This window comes from Calidris pugnax, unplaced genomic scaffold (assembly GCF_001431845.1).
Source record: "Calidris pugnax isolate Ruff unplaced genomic scaffold, ASM143184v1 scaffold24, whole genome shotgun sequence".
Classification (NCBI taxonomy): Eukaryota; Metazoa; Chordata; class Aves; order Charadriiformes; family Scolopacidae; genus Calidris; species Calidris pugnax.
In genome coordinates, this window is record NW_015090922.1 from 36,048,752 (window position 1) to 36,063,886 (window position 15,135).

The 15,135-nt window shown below is 44.9% G+C and overlaps 1 protein-coding gene across 2 annotated transcripts in view; it reads left to right on the forward strand.

The window, feature by feature from the left end:
- The first annotated feature begins 6,034 nt into the window (after window positions 1-6,034).
- The window catches only part of PCMT1 (protein-L-isoaspartate (D-aspartate) O-methyltransferase), a 33,078-nt gene continuing 23,977 nt past the window's right edge, over window positions 6,035-15,135 (forward strand). For both annotated transcript variants that reach the window (XM_014950944.1, XM_014950943.1), the window contains exon 1: window positions 6,035-6,192. In XM_014950944.1, coding sequence (XP_014806430.1) covers window positions 6,138-6,192 — 55 coding nt within the window. In that variant the 5' untranslated portion in view covers window positions 6,035-6,137. The remainder of the gene's footprint in view (window positions 6,193-15,135) is intronic.

A 15,135-nucleotide genomic window follows, 5' to 3' on the forward strand; every position in this document is an offset into this window, starting at 1 on the left:
TGCCAGCTCTCCGTCGGGGGGACGTACCCGGTGTCAGCAGCAGTGGCTCGGTCAAACCTTCACCCCTGTCACTGCAGTTTGCCTGCCAGAGCCATCTGTCGGGTTTTTTCTTGAGTTCCTCACCAATTCCACTGTGCCATCTTGTCATCCTTCAGATGCGATACCAAATCGGCGATATTTCACATGCTTTCTGCATCATTTGAACTCCAACTGCGAGGAGGAGCTTTTATTTTCACGTACAGCAGAATGCAACACTGAAAGCATTCCAAAAGCTGGGTGCTATTGTAGCAAGCCCTGCTGCAAGCCTTAAAAGAGCCTTGTTGCATGCTGCAGTAGCGTTATTATCATACAGAAGCCAATAGCTCTGGCGCCCTGTATTAAGCTGCTAACAGCAATCCTGCAAGTCACTGTCAGCTCCAAGGGTATTTTCAGCTAATTCTCGTAACACTTGGGAGAAAGGTCAACAGGCAGCCTCAAAATGCAGCTCAGCTACAGACCAAATAGCTAAAAGTGGAAGAGGTAACACTTTAGGATTACTGAAATGTTTTATTAGGCAAACTTTTTATTATTATTATTTTGATTTCTGTGTGTATTTTTTCTCTTCTGCTCTTGGATGCTTGCCTTCTGTGCTCAGGATTGCTTGCCCAAAAGCATTTGGGAAGTATCAAGGGGAGTAGGTTGGACATAGAGGTTTATTTTCATTAAGAGGGAAAGAAGAATCACAATTTTTCTTCCCCGTCTTACACTTTTTTAAAGAAAACATTGGCAGCATGTAGTGTGATGGAGGTGAGAGCTGTGATGGATTTAGGGCTGCTCTCTAAAGCTATAAATATATTCTCTGTGTTTGATCACTACGAAAGGCATGTACTGTGTTAGTATGGTTAGTATGCTGTTTCAGTGTAATAGCAGATTTAAATAAACAAATGAAAGGAGAAAACAAACGCTGGGAGAAAATATGCCTCATCGCATATTTCTGAGGTTGTCAAAAAGGATGTTAAAGTCTAGAGGAAACTGAATCTGGGCATTAGGTGCAAACACATTGGCTGAGTCAACAACAAGTATCTATGGATTATGTTTAAATGTGGCTAAAGCCGGTGTCATGGTTTCAGCCAAAATCACTGCAACCAGAACAACAGATGGACCTTCCCCCCTAAAAAGAGGAGAGGAAGAGATAAGGAGATTCAAAAGGTTAGAATGAACTAAACTACTTTAATGAAGAATTAATATTAAAAGAAGAAAATAATGAAATAGAAACACTATATACAAAACCGTATCAAGCTCCCAGGATGACAGTCCTGTCACTGGCAGGCACTGGGGAAGTCCCAGACTGGACTCAGCAATGGATGGGAACTGGATTCCAGCTCTGGAGTCAGGAACACATGGATCGGGATCAAAGGCAGATGAACTGACAGGGTCCTCTTTGGACGTCGGCCATTGCAGGAAGAGAATTGACCCTTTGATCCCTCAGCTTTTATACTGAGCATGGGGCAGATGGGATGGAATACCCCTGTTGGTCAGGTTTGGGTCACCTGTCCTGTGCGTTCCTCCCCACAGATGTGACCCCTCTACATTTTTTCAGTTTCTGACCCTCTAAGGGGCAAGTAATGAAAATTGGCTGACCTTGGTTGTTATAGCAATAAGTATAAGCAAGGGCCTCCCTGCATACCATTCCTTGGCACGTAGCAGAAACATTGGTCTTATCATTCTGAGAATGAGCAGTTTTCTCCACAATATGCCATTAATTTCAGAGAGTTAGAGGAGGCCTAGCTAAAATGTAGAGTTACAGAACACAAAATTGGTGTGGTTTTACTTCAAACCGGGACAGCTGGGAGTGTGACTGAAAAGGAAGAAAACTGAAAGTGTGTTTCTCCCTCTGCCAGAGGTTCAGGGGCCTGGGAATGAAGGCACTTCCTAGATCAGTGGATGCACTAGGGCAGGATAAAGCTAATTCTGAACCCTATTCGCTCGTCATCTGCTTTCCTCCAATTATAATTGAACAATATTTTAAGACAGTTATTTGGAGGCGCCATATTTGCTGCTGCTCATAACTGCTGGAGTCGTGCCCAGTTCCATCCCTGGAACAAGCGTGGTGGCTGTGCAGGGCACTGCAGAGCAGATTTCAGAGCAGAGTGCCAGTTCATCAGCCTTACCTACCCTCCTCTGGGGCTCCCAGCTGGGCTGGGGCACCAGCTCCTGGCCTGAGCTGTGTTGTAGGAGGGTCTGTGCCCAGCCACGTCGTTGCCCTGGTGACTGGCTTGCCTTGGGGCCTGACTTATCACTTTGCTTTTTCTTGATGGCAAAACCATTACTGTCCCCAGCCCTGCTCTGCTTGCCTTGCTCGGGCACCACGGGATGGTGTCCTGCTGTGTGGCACTGCCATCCCTGGCTCCAGGTTCACCTGCTCTTATGGAGGGGTCCCAGCCCTGCTGCTCCCTAATGCGGGGAGTCACTGATGGGCCTGGGTCCTTCTCACCTCCCCTCCGAGTGCAGGGAAAAGAGAGATGCCGAGTTCAAAACAACGTGAGCTTCTGAAATGGAAATACAAAATGAAGGCACACACCAAACTGGCTTGAGATTGCAGGAAGAGAAACGAGATGAAGGAGAGCGATTAAGTTAAAGACAGAATGGGGGCAGGGAGAAGAGTGACTGTAGGTGTAGAAGCCAATTAGTGTGGGGTTTGGGACATAACTGCGGAAATGTTCAGCAGGAACATTTCACAAGGAAATTGCTGCTTGTGGTATGTATGTGCAGAAGCAGATGGGATCAGACAGTGATGATCAACTTTTCATACGCTTTTTAAATTCAAAGAATTTATAAAATCTAATGGGTTCATGAGGTGGGAGGGAAGGGATGAAACAGAAATAGTAGCGTGGAGGGGTTTATATATAAATGTATGTAAGTGCTGCTAAGGGATTGAGATGTGGGTGAATGTGCAGAAAAGGAGAGAGATCCGACATGTGCTTAAAATTAGTGGGATCTCCATGTCAGAACAATGAAGTGATGGCCCACTCTGGCTGCTGGCATTCCCATGCCTCTTCCCTAACAGGGCTGTCCGTGCACCAGCATGGACCTGGAGAGTCCAGGGAGATGGCTGTACCCATGGAAGATGGATGCCTGCAACTGGCAGTGGGGACCCAAGGACCAAAGCGCTCAGGCTGGTTTGGGCAAGTGAGGGGGAAGAGGGTTCCTACAGGAACACTGAGTGTCAGAGCAGATGGTGTGGTTCCACGTGAATGCTGATGGCCAGAAATCACTTTTTGTTTTTAAAAAAAAATAAATTATGCTTGTCTTTTACTCTAGTGTAGAATGTCTATGTTCCTTTTAGTTTTATCTTAATGGCTATGCTCCTAATCAGTTTAAGAAATGCAGTCATGGCCCGGGGTTATAGAGCAGAAAGAGCTAGGGACCCTCACGCTTGTTTACTGTGCTGATGGGTGCATCCTGCTGCTACCGGTGTTTGTTAGTTTCTCAAGGCCCTTTGAGGCAACTTGGCTTGTCATAAAGCTCCTGGAAACTTGCAGAGCCAAATGGTGTTTCCTTCACACATGCCTGGTATCCATCCAGGACACCCCAGATATCACTTAGGAAGGCTCACTCTTGTGTTCTTGTCATTCTCTTCAGCAGTCATGCCAAGAATGTAGCCAAGAGATGGACAGTAGGTACATTCAGTCCAAAAGTGCCTGGGTAAGTCTGCAAGTTTCTGGGAGATAAAGGTGGGCTCTTTCTCTGTGCTCTGCGACGAGCTTAACCCTAGTTCAGGCCGGTGCTGGTCACCAGCGTCAGTTCCTGTGTAAATGGTTTCTCTTGTGTTTCTGGTCTCCCAAGGGGGTAAGTATCCCTGGAATGCTTTTAAACATGGGCCAGCTCATTTCTTGCCAACAGCCTCTCTATGTGAGAGCAATGCAGTTTGCTTGCATCTGACAACAGAAAATGGCTTTTGCCTTTAAAACAATGAAGCGTTTTTGTGTGTGTATTTTTACAGTGCCTGCCTGTTCTCTGTATTTGCTGCCCTTTGGGAATTCCTCTAACTCCACGGCTTCTTTCCTTCTCTCCCAGCCCACTGGATATAACAGGGAAACTTTTTATATTCTGGGGCAGGCTAGGAGCCTCTCACAGGCTGTAGAGCAGTTGCCAGTTCATGCTTAGGAGAAGTTAGATGGAGAATACAGAATGAAGCAGTGGTTCTGTCTCCAGGATTAAAAGACCCAGACGGGAAAGGTCTGGGAATTCCATGGATGGGACCTGGTGTGTGCATCGGGCAACCGCCAGATTTGCTCTGGGTTGACTGCTAGCTAGGAAAACAGATGCCCACCTTCACCTCACATTCTTCACTTGAACCAGCACTGATGGGATGGAGTATATGTGTTGTGTGGAGCTGGAAAAGGCTCGTCCCTCCCAGGATGTGTTCTCGCACAGAAGATAATGTTTTCTGTGTCTCCCATGGTGGTACTTTAGGCTGTGTGCATCCTTGTACCAGGAAGGCTTTCAACAAACAATACAATATTTTAATTTCTATCATCTACGAGGATGACACCTTGTTTTCTCTCATGTTTACACAACGTACTATTGATGGGGCATATCCATTCATAGTTACGTATCACTATTCTCACGTTTCAAAAGCAAAGAACCGAAACCCGTGCTGTCTGGTACCCAGCAGATGACATACCTGCACCGGTTAAGAGAGGAGAGGCTGTAGGGTCGGGTGTGGAAGCTCTGGCCGGCAGGGACCAGGAGGGGCCACGAACACAGGAGTCACAGCGCTGACAGGAGATTCCCCAAAATCAGCTGCAACAATGGAATTTGCTTTCCCTTAAAAAAAACAAACAAACAATGGAAAACACATATGAATATCAGGTGGTAGATGAATTTTGGTGGCAAAATTAATCAGGAAGGAGTTCAGGAGTCCCAGAAACACCACAGGACTGTAGGGTTAATTCCCCGCTCTCCTGCGTTGATGCCACGGGCTGTGGGAGGAACCCGAGGCGCTGCTTTTCCCTTAAGATTGCTATTTCATCATGTGCCTACGCCGGGACAGAGTAAAGGCCACGCCGGAAGCATCACTTGGGCATCTATTACATTCCGAGTCGCTGATTTTATGACCTCGACGCCTTTTAAAAGGCATTTTAATTTGTCACTTTGCCCTGCCACAGCCTCGCAGCTCCTAACAGACCGTTGGTGCCCCTGGCAGCGTGTAAGCCACACGCTCAGGCGTGCCAACCCTCGTAACCTCCCACTCATACCCATTTCTTAACTTTTTTTCGGTGTTGTTTTCCTGGGGTTCGGCCACAGCCTCCCCTCACACACCCCCTCCCCTCTCCCCCCCCACAGCACTGACTGCCGCCTGCGGGCGGGGGCGCGGCGGCCGGCCCGGGGCTGGCCAATGGCAGCCTCCGACACGTAGGCCTGGCCCGCGCGGGCTGGCGGCGTCCAATAGGCACGCCGCATGCAAAACAAGACGCCGCGGGACGGCGGTAATTGGCTCCGTCGCAAGGGCGCGCGCTGGGCCGCGGCGGCGGCGGAGGGGAGGGGGTCCGGCCTGTCGGTAACGGCGGCGGCACCGCCACCAGGCCCCCGTCCCCCCCTCCTCGGTACACGGTGTCTGCCGGTTCATTTCACGACAGGCTAAAGCTAGGGGGGGAGGAGGGGTGCGTGGGGTGCGTGTCGTTTACCCTAACTCCATTCATTAACGGAGCGCCTCAGCCGACACAAAACTCCGCGCCCGCAGCCCCCAGAACACCGGGAGGGGAGGGGGGGGGAACCGCAGAGCAACAGCCGCTCCCGCCGCGCGCGCGGGGTTCTCCCCACGCGCGCGCCCCCGGGGGCGCATGCGCGTGAGGGGGCGGCGGGACACACACAGACACACACACAGGGACACACACACACACGCGCGCGAGTGTGCAACGCGGAGCGGCGGCGGCGGCAGGATGTCGGGCGCGCGGGGCGGTGGGCGCGTGGCCCCTCCCCTCAGCGGGCGCGCGGCAGCGGCGGCGGGAGGGGGAGGCGGCGGCGGCGGCGGCGGGGGGGAGGAGGCGGCGCCTGTGTCGGCGCTGGAGGTTGTGTCCTTCCTGGGGAAGCTGCTGTGCGCAGTCGCGGCGCTGAAGGCGGCTCTGTACCTGCTCCGCAGAGCGTGTCTAGCCATGGCCTGGAAGTCGGGCGGCGCCAGCCACTCCGAGCTCATCCACAACCTCCGCAGTGAGTCCCGGGAGCGGGGGGGTGGTAGTGGGGGGGGAGGACGGACGGCACGACGGGCCCCCCCTCGCTTCAGCCGCGGCGGGAGAGGGGGGGGAACGGAGCGTTTACCGGCGCCGCACGCACTTGGCGTTCCCGCGGCGCCCGCCCCGCCGCCAACTGTCAAGAAGCGGCGCCGGCCGGGGGGAGGAGGCGAAGGCGGCGCCCAGCCGGGGGGGTGTGTGTGTGTCTGGGTGTCCGTCCGCCTCCCTCCCGTGAGGGAGCGCCGAGCAGCCCCGCCGCCGGTCCCGCGGGCGGGAGGGCGGCGGCCGCTGGCGCAGGGCGGGCCTGGGCTGTTGTTGCGGGAGGAGATGCGGCGGGAGGGGCGGCGCCCATGGCGGTCCCGAAGGGGAAGCGCTGCGCGGCGGCCGCGGCTGTTGTCAGCCCGCCGCCAACCCCCCGGCCCCCTTCCCGCCGCCAACCCCCCGGCCCCCTTCCCGCCGCCTCGTTCGGAGCGTTCTCGGTGGCGGCAGCTCCGGAGGGGCCCGTCGTTCTCCTTACGCCACGGGCTCGGCGTCCTCTCCGGCCACCTCCGCCGGGGCGGTGGGGGGGAGCGGCCCCCGAGGCCCCTCGCAGTGCGGGCGGGCGGGGGAACGGCGGTGTTGGCGGTTCCTCAGGCCCCGGCTAACGGTGGTTCTCGTCGGGTTGAAGGAGCGTGTGGCGGCAGTCCGCTCCTGAGGTCCGAAACGCTGGCTTTTGGCCCCAGTGCCGAGTTGCTCCTTTCGAAGGGGCGGGCTGGGGCCGCAGGGAGCGGAGAGGAGGTGCCGAGGCTACGGGCTCAGGCTGTGGCCCCACTTCTCGGTGACCGCCCGGGACTCGGCGTTCCTTGTCCCCGCGGAAGGTCCGCGCTGTCCCCCTGCTGCGGGTGGAAGGTGTTGGGCGGGTGTTCTTCACTTGATGTTCTTCGGTCCGAGCCTGCAGGGTCACTCACATCTGAGCCGGGCTGAGAGGACAGGGTGGTAACACTTCCCTATACAGTGTTTCTGTTTCTCCTAGTGTTCTCAGATTAATCTGTGTTGGATACGCTCGTAGCATCTCTTTTCTTTACTCCTGGGCTCCTTTTCTTTACTCCTGGGCTTTCCCTCCTCAAGTCTGTGTCCTAGGCAGAAAAGGATGTAGTTGTGGAGCCTGTATTATGGCAGTTCTCTCCTATTTCGGTGATGCTGCAAGACCACAGACAACTTCACCTGTTTGGCCTCATTATTTTGGAGACATAGGAGAATCATCCTTGTGGTTTTCTCTAGTCTGTTTACATTAGATCCTCTGATCCTGTGGTCTTTTCCAGTATTTTCTTTTGTCGCTCTTTTGAGAACATTTCTGTCCAGTAGAGCAATATATACTGAAGTGATTTTCAGGTTCACTGTAAAAAACTACCTGTTTATCAAATAGATAATGATTTTTCTAGTTACGAGAGTTGCAATGCATTTGTTTTGTTATGTTTTGCAACTGTAAGGGCAGCTACTGTTTTAGTGAGATTCTGTTCCTTTACACAGCAGGGGAAAACTTTCTGACGTAAAAAAGAATGTCAAGCTCCAAAATATATCCAAGAAGTGATTATTGCCAGAATTGTCTATGGCTTTCAGAACCTGAAGGCAAAATGGATTTCTTTGTTGAAGAAAACAATGAGAGCGTTTTTCAACACATGGAAACTGTTGAGGCTTTGCAAATAATAATAATGAAAAAGCTAAAACCTGTTATAGTTAGTACATGACAATATTAGTATAGGAAGAGGAAAATAAACCGGAGTGTTTAGTACTGTAATCTCAAAATATACAGTGATTACCTGGAAAATAATAGCCTGTAACTTCCCCCCCCTCTGTTTTGCGTACATATGCCAAAATATTTTGCGGAGTGTTAAATAGCAGATTAGAAATAAAATGTTGCAAAGGCACGGAGGCTTCTGATCTTGCAGCAAGACTGTGGTGTTGACCTCCGTGGGACTCCAGTGATGGCATAGGGCTTTATCAGTGCAGAGCAGTTGCAGGATTAAGACCATAACTTTTAAATAAGAGTTCTCCAGGTAAGATGATAGCTGGTTGCTGAAGTTGGGAACAAGTTCAGAAGAAAGTTCCATTTTATATGATATATAATTCTCTCATTTTTAACAAAATTAAAAATTATTGGCTACAGAAAGACTAAAATGTTCTAGAGAATTCCTTTTGAGTGGTAGATTCCTCAACGTATTTAATTTTTTTTTCTCTAAAACAGCTAAGTGGCATAGTATTTCTAGCATTTTTATGCTAGAAGTGAGAATGCAGGGGAGATGAGGTTAATTTGCTGTTGTCCGAGTGTTTATCTTGCATGTAACTTAGTGTGTTATTTAGTGTGTAATTGTTATTACTGAAAGAAAATAATGCAGGTTGTAGTGACACAGTGTATTTTCTTCTGCCGCAAAGCCTGGCTGCGAGGTTCTTGCTCCTGCCCTTGTGCCACAAGTCTAAGAGAACTTAGAGAATTGCTTGTGAGGGAGGCCGTGTTGTAAGACTGGATCACTTTCTCATTACTCCCCTTAGGAAACGTGGAGTTTTAAACTCCTCAGTATCTGTGAGCTGTTGTACTGCTGTGGTTGAGAAAAGCAGTGAGCTTTGTTATGGGTATAACTGGGCAGGGGAGAGTGGGAGCTTCTTAAACTGGTTTTGCTTCCAAATAAAAACATAAATGGAAAACTCCTGTAGGCTACATATTCTTTTCCTTTAAAAACAGCTATAAAAGCTATTCTTTATACATTGTTACTGTCAGTTACTAACAGTATTCACAGTTGCTACCACTTCTATTTTGTGGCAATAAAGTGCTCTAATTTTATGAAACTATATTAACATATGCTTATTGCTCATTTCATTGTTGCCTTAACTATGGAATTAACCTTTCTATAAAGGAAACAATCATTGTGTTAGAGCAGTGTTAAATGCTTTTGTGTATCTACATGCAGATTTAGGCAAGTATTCTTTACAGTATCTTATCTTTGCTTTCATGGCTTAAAAGAGACAAACTAATGAAGAGAGCCCTGGAACTGTATATTTTTCAGTGCATACTTAAGAGACAAGTGACAGAAGGATGTTGCATGACTCCTGTTTTGATTTTTAGCTGTTTGTTGCATTGTAAACGTGTTCTTGCACCATTAATTTGAGGCATTATAAATGTACAACTTGTGACGTATACAAAATGAACTTGCTTGAAAGTTTAAGCTTTGTTTTCCAGTGATTCTCGAAACTATTTTAAAGAAATGTTTCTTTTTCTTTGGTGAATGTTTGATTCTTGTAGTATTAGAGCTATTTAAAGAAACACACTTAAGAATAATTATTTCAATCTTCACTTTTTCCTAACTGAAAATAGTAGAATGCGTGCCTTCACACTTGAACAAACTTTTCCCCTAAAAATATTTAAATAAAGATCTTTTAGAAGACAGCACTTCTAGGAAGATATCTAAATGCAGGTTTCTGTAGGGTTAGAAATCATGCTGAACATAGAAATAATTGACTGTGTTTAAATACATAACTGTGACTGGAATTTCTTTTTGTTGTAACTTACCATAGAGGGATGCTGAGAAAGTGGAAAAAGACTGGGTAATTGGTGGCTTGTTTACTGTTATCTTGCTTGATTGAAGATCTTTGGATTCTAAATCTGTATTTATTTTTTCTCCCTCTCTTTATCTTCAGTTATCCACTGTTCTCTCAGCTCACAATTGGGTCATTTTGATCTTCTGTCTTTCATACTTGGGCTCTTGCCAAGTCTCCTGTGACTTTACACACCAACATCTTAGAAATCAGCTTTTCTTCCCCACCTGCAGAACCGAAAAATTGGTCCCTGTCCAATTCACAGTTCATGAAAATTAATTACGTTTCCTTATCACACCTCTCTTTCTCTCCTCCAATCAATATGGTATGCTGCCATATGACAATCTGTTTTAGCTTATTTCCCTGATCATGTTGTGCTGATGGTGTTATAACCACATACACATGCTTTTGAATCCACATTTCCAGGTGAAAGTGAAGGTGAATTAACTTGACTGTGGCTAAAGTGCTGCATAATGTTGTTAACCATCTGTGGGCTTGTTTGCTGCTACACTGTTTTTCTCTTCCTCATCTAATAAATATAAAAAATATAAAATAAAATTGTATCACAGAAGTCAGAAACTGTAATTTATGAGATGCCACAAATTTCATAGAATTTTGTTCCTCACTTTGGACCAGATCTCTAGTTTTTCAGTGCTAATGGTGTTGCAAATCAGTATATATTCAAACATTGTCAGGCTTTGCGGTTTCTATTCTTAGACATGCTAAAGATATTTCTCTGAGTGTTTTATTATTTAGATGTTAAATAATTAAAAATGACATCTTGGCAAGTTTCGTCATGGTGAAGGCTTATCTACAATGAATCTGCACCTTTATTGCAGGTTTCTGATTGCCGAGGACAAATCTCTTTGAGAACTGTCATGAATGTCAACGCATAAAATGTGGCATTGCTAAGCCTAACCTAGGTTCAGCAAGAGCTAAGCATTGGTTTGGTTTTGGTTTTTATTTTCTCCTGCTGTGTCATTTTCCTTGGTTTATCCAGATTGCTTCTATATCTGGCTAGTTTTGCTCAAGGAAGAGTAATGTAACTTGGATGAACATGAAAAAGGGAAATAGCAATGGAAAATCACAGCAGTAAAAAACAAGTAACCCAAATTTAATACCTCCACTGTACAAGCCGTTATGCTGCCTGTTGTGTGAATTAAGTGAATACACTTTCCTTCAACCTGTATGTTGTATTGAGGCTTGAGGGACTAAGGATTGTAACTCATGGCCAGACAGTGAAACGTTGAAAATTGAACTGTGGTTTTTAGTTTAAGATATCTAAATTTTCTTAACTTTAGTTAATGTCTCAGGTGGCATAGAGTTGAAATCTGTGATGCATCGTTCAGAAGAACATGAACTTTATGCGTTTCTTTCCAAGCTTACCAGTAGCTGTTAGTACTACATCAGGATGCAGCACAGAAAGAAACAGTAACATTAAAAGAAAAGCTTGGAGTTACATTGAAACGAAAACATGCGAGATTCCCTCTTTAATACGCACATAAAGTTCATGTTCTTCTGAACGAATGTTTCTGTGAATATAATACCTCAAAGTCATGTTTTTAGTATTATGATAATACTTTTTTCAGATTTTCAGATTTTTTTTTTTATGAAGACTGTTACAAGATCAAGTTCATTTTACTTGTTTCTAAAACTTTGATTTAAATTACCAAATTTTGGCAAAAATGGAGTAAACTCTCCCAGAACTTGAGACTATCAAGTATTTGGAATGATATCTTTCCTGGATTGGTTGACTTGTGAGTTGTTTTAAGACTTCAGAACCTGAATAGTGCAACATTGGACTTGAGCACCAAAGTTTTAAATGCCTGCAGTGTCAAAATCTAAAGGAGATGGTCAGACAAATAAAACTTTAGAAATTCTTCTTTATTTCTGCTAGTATGACAGCTTTGTGTCATTTTATCTGAAGAGTCAGGGTCATGTTTTGCTGATCTCTTGATCTTCCTCAGCTTTTGTGTAGTACTAGTGACTGTTTTAATGAAACCACCTTCTTAATACCAGAGTGTTCATGTGGTCTGGCTGCTGGGGGTGACAGCATTGGCTTTTCTGAAAACAGATCAGCAAAGTGGTTGCAGGGGATCTGCTCAGTAAAAGGTGTAAGATGTGCAGCATCTGCCTTTCTTTAGAGATCTGCTAAAACTATTGAAGTCATCTTGCCTCAGGCTTTAATGTGAAGAGATTTGCTTATCTATCTGTCCTATCCAGCTAAGTTTGTCTTAAGCTCTGCAACAGTTCTTAGTTATTACTGATGGTTGTTGCCACTTCGTATTAAGTGTTCTGTTTTGACGTTCCATGTGATTTTTTTTTTTTAAGTGAAGCTCAGCCCTCTCAAATGTAGAGGGATCAAGGTGTGTTCAGAGGTGGAAACTTCCTCATCTGCATGCAGGCATTAAAGTTTATTGGAAAGTGCAGTTCTATGTTCTTGCAGGCTGAACCCAACCTTGAAGTCACTTTCTTCTTTCATGTACTCCCCAAAATTTCTTTGGTCGGCTGCTGATACAAATTTAGACAAAATCAACAGAACCGTTTCAGTAAATGCATGTATGTTATGGACCTAACACAGCTTTTGTGATAAAGATATGTACTGTAGGACTATGAGCTTTTCTCCATCCCCAGAGAAAAGAAAAGGGTTAATACCAACTTTGCAATATTGGCCTAGAGCATGAGGGAGCAATGCAGCTGTGGTTAAATATGTCAAAATTAGTGGTCTACAGACTTTCAGATCCATGAAAACGGAGTGCTCTTATCCATTATACCAAAATGGGCAGGTTGTGTTTGAAGGTGGTCATTATTAAACAGGGAAGGAGTACTCCCTTCAAACAGAAGTGAAATTTTGGAAGCCAGGTTTGTATTTAACTGTATACTAGTTTGTTATATTGAACCTAGTTTTTGGTTCCATGAGGTTTTACCTCTGCGTATTTTGAGTAGCATTAAGATGCTGATTTAATATTTTAAGATTCTTTTTTTTTTTCTAAATTTCCACCTCTCTGGGATTTTAATGGGATTCAATCTTTATATTTAATTTCTGGACTCTCAGATTAGTTTTGATGGACCCTTAGTCTCCTCTGTCTTTCTGTTGTTGTGTCCCCGAATGACAGACTCTCAACTGATACCTTCCAGATAGTTGTATGCAACATCCTGTTTGAGTAGTGTGTAAACTTGAGGCAGATGTTCTTAAATTATCTGGAAAGCACAAGAGGTTTGTAAGCACGAGTGGTTTAATAACCACTTGTTTACAAACACCTACTTTCAGTTTCTTTAGCACAAAGAACTTTGTATGTTTTGGGGTCAAATGTCCTTTATTGAATCTTGGGATGATGATCCATCACTTGTTGTTCAAAGTGCTTTTTGTTCGTGGTTTACAGTGAAGTTTTCCCATGTTTGTTAAATAAAAGTCTATTGACTGAATTGCTTTCTTTCCTGTATTTTTCCTTCCTCTTCCCACACAAAAAGACCCTGACCTTAAAAATATCAGTTGATCAGCTGCTTAAAACCAACTAACTTCACATTGCTTGAAAAATCAAGATGTGGTTCTGTTCCAGCCCACTTTCCTCTTTAAAGTTGCTGACCGGTTTGTGTGGGTCAGGTGGAAATGTCTGGCAACTGTTACTTGTAATGAAGTGATTTTTATCCTACTTGATTCCATCTTTTTGGAATACAGAGCTGTTGTTTGTGCTTTGCATCATGCTTTAAGACCTCTGTATGATTTTAAAAATATCAACTGTTTTGCTGAAAAGTCATCTCCACAAGTGAGATACTCTGCAGTGGTTATGAAGAAAGTAATCCGGGGAGAAACTGAACTATGTGGATGTTGAAATAGTCCCACAGTAAATGGTTTTGGGATCTCATGAGCATTTTGTTTATGCAAAGCCAGCAACAGGGGGTGTTTGAGTAGCTGTTTATAGTTTGTATAGTAAGCTTGTGTGCTGGATTTTATCATGTGGCAATGAGACATCCTTTTTCTGATCTGGAAGCTAGTGTTGGTGTAAGTGTTGACTGCTAGTATTTTATGGTTTGGTTGGGAACTTGTTTGATCAACAGTCAGGCTACTATCAGTGATGTAGGCAGTTCTTTGAAAGATATGCACTTCAGTAATGTATAACTAGTAAACAACCTCTCTTATAATTTATTTGTTGCAAGTCCATGGTGTCTTTTCAGACTTGAGCTCTTTTTTCCTTGTTCTGACAGCCAGCTGCCCAGTTTCCCAGGTTGCATTTAACAGTGGTGTATTTCCACCTTGAAATCCAGGGACTGCTCTGTGAGCAATTTTCCTGTTTTCATGGTGTTATTCGTGGAAAAGGAGACAAGAGTGAGTTTTCAAAACATGCTCCAATTATGTCAAGTCATCGTTGCCACAGCCTCTGGACAGAGTAACTCTTGAACTCCACAGGCCCTGCTCTGCTCCTCAGTGGTGACTTTGCAGCTTCAGCCCTTTGAGGCTCAGGAGTTGTGCTGATACAACTCTAATAAATAGATTGTACTTTGATTTTAAGTTGTAAGCTAGTGTCTTTGTGTATTAGCCTTTGCTTGCAAACACTTCATAATTTAGCATCTGATTTGTTTGCACTACTGATTATCAGAGTTTTGAAACCCAGCAGTCTCCTGAAGGAGAGTCTTCTGTTCACGTTATAATTGAAAAGGATTAGTGACTTGTATTTAATTGTGAATTATTTTCTTGTGAGATACAAATTCCTATTTAGAAAATGTTTTCATTGGCATTTTATTAACAAGACAATTAAAAATATATATTTTTTTGGCACTTAAAGATGGCATGAAATTAGAATGTCGTCTTTGTAATATAAACTCATATTATTGGCCTTCTCAGGGGATGTACTTGATTTCTGGACTTCAGAACCTGACAGAGATTTGTTTGAGACAGAATTAAGATCCTGGCAGTTGGGCATCTTGGGACTGACTGCTGCGGGAAGGAAAGGACTTTCATTGCAGTTCTATGCCTTGCAGTTGCCGTGTTTCTCTCTATTCAACCATGAGACTAAGAAAAATTATCTTTGTTATTGATGCAGAAAAAATTACTACAAAGTCTATAATAACTTTACTGTTTAGGGATCGATTGCCTTTCTTAATTCCCACCTAACATTTGTTTGGGTTACTTTGGACTGAATAGCACTAGTATTTGAAGATTTAATTACTTTTGTTTTTGTGTTTTTTTTTTTTTTTTAAACTCTGGTGTTCTCCATTGTATAATAAGCAAATTTGAAAAGCAGACTTAATCTATGGGGGAATAATGCGATGCCCTGTAATTTTTGATGAAAAAGGAGCATTATTCAATAATTGCAGTACATGGCTGAGACACAAGATACAGCTTCCCCCCCCC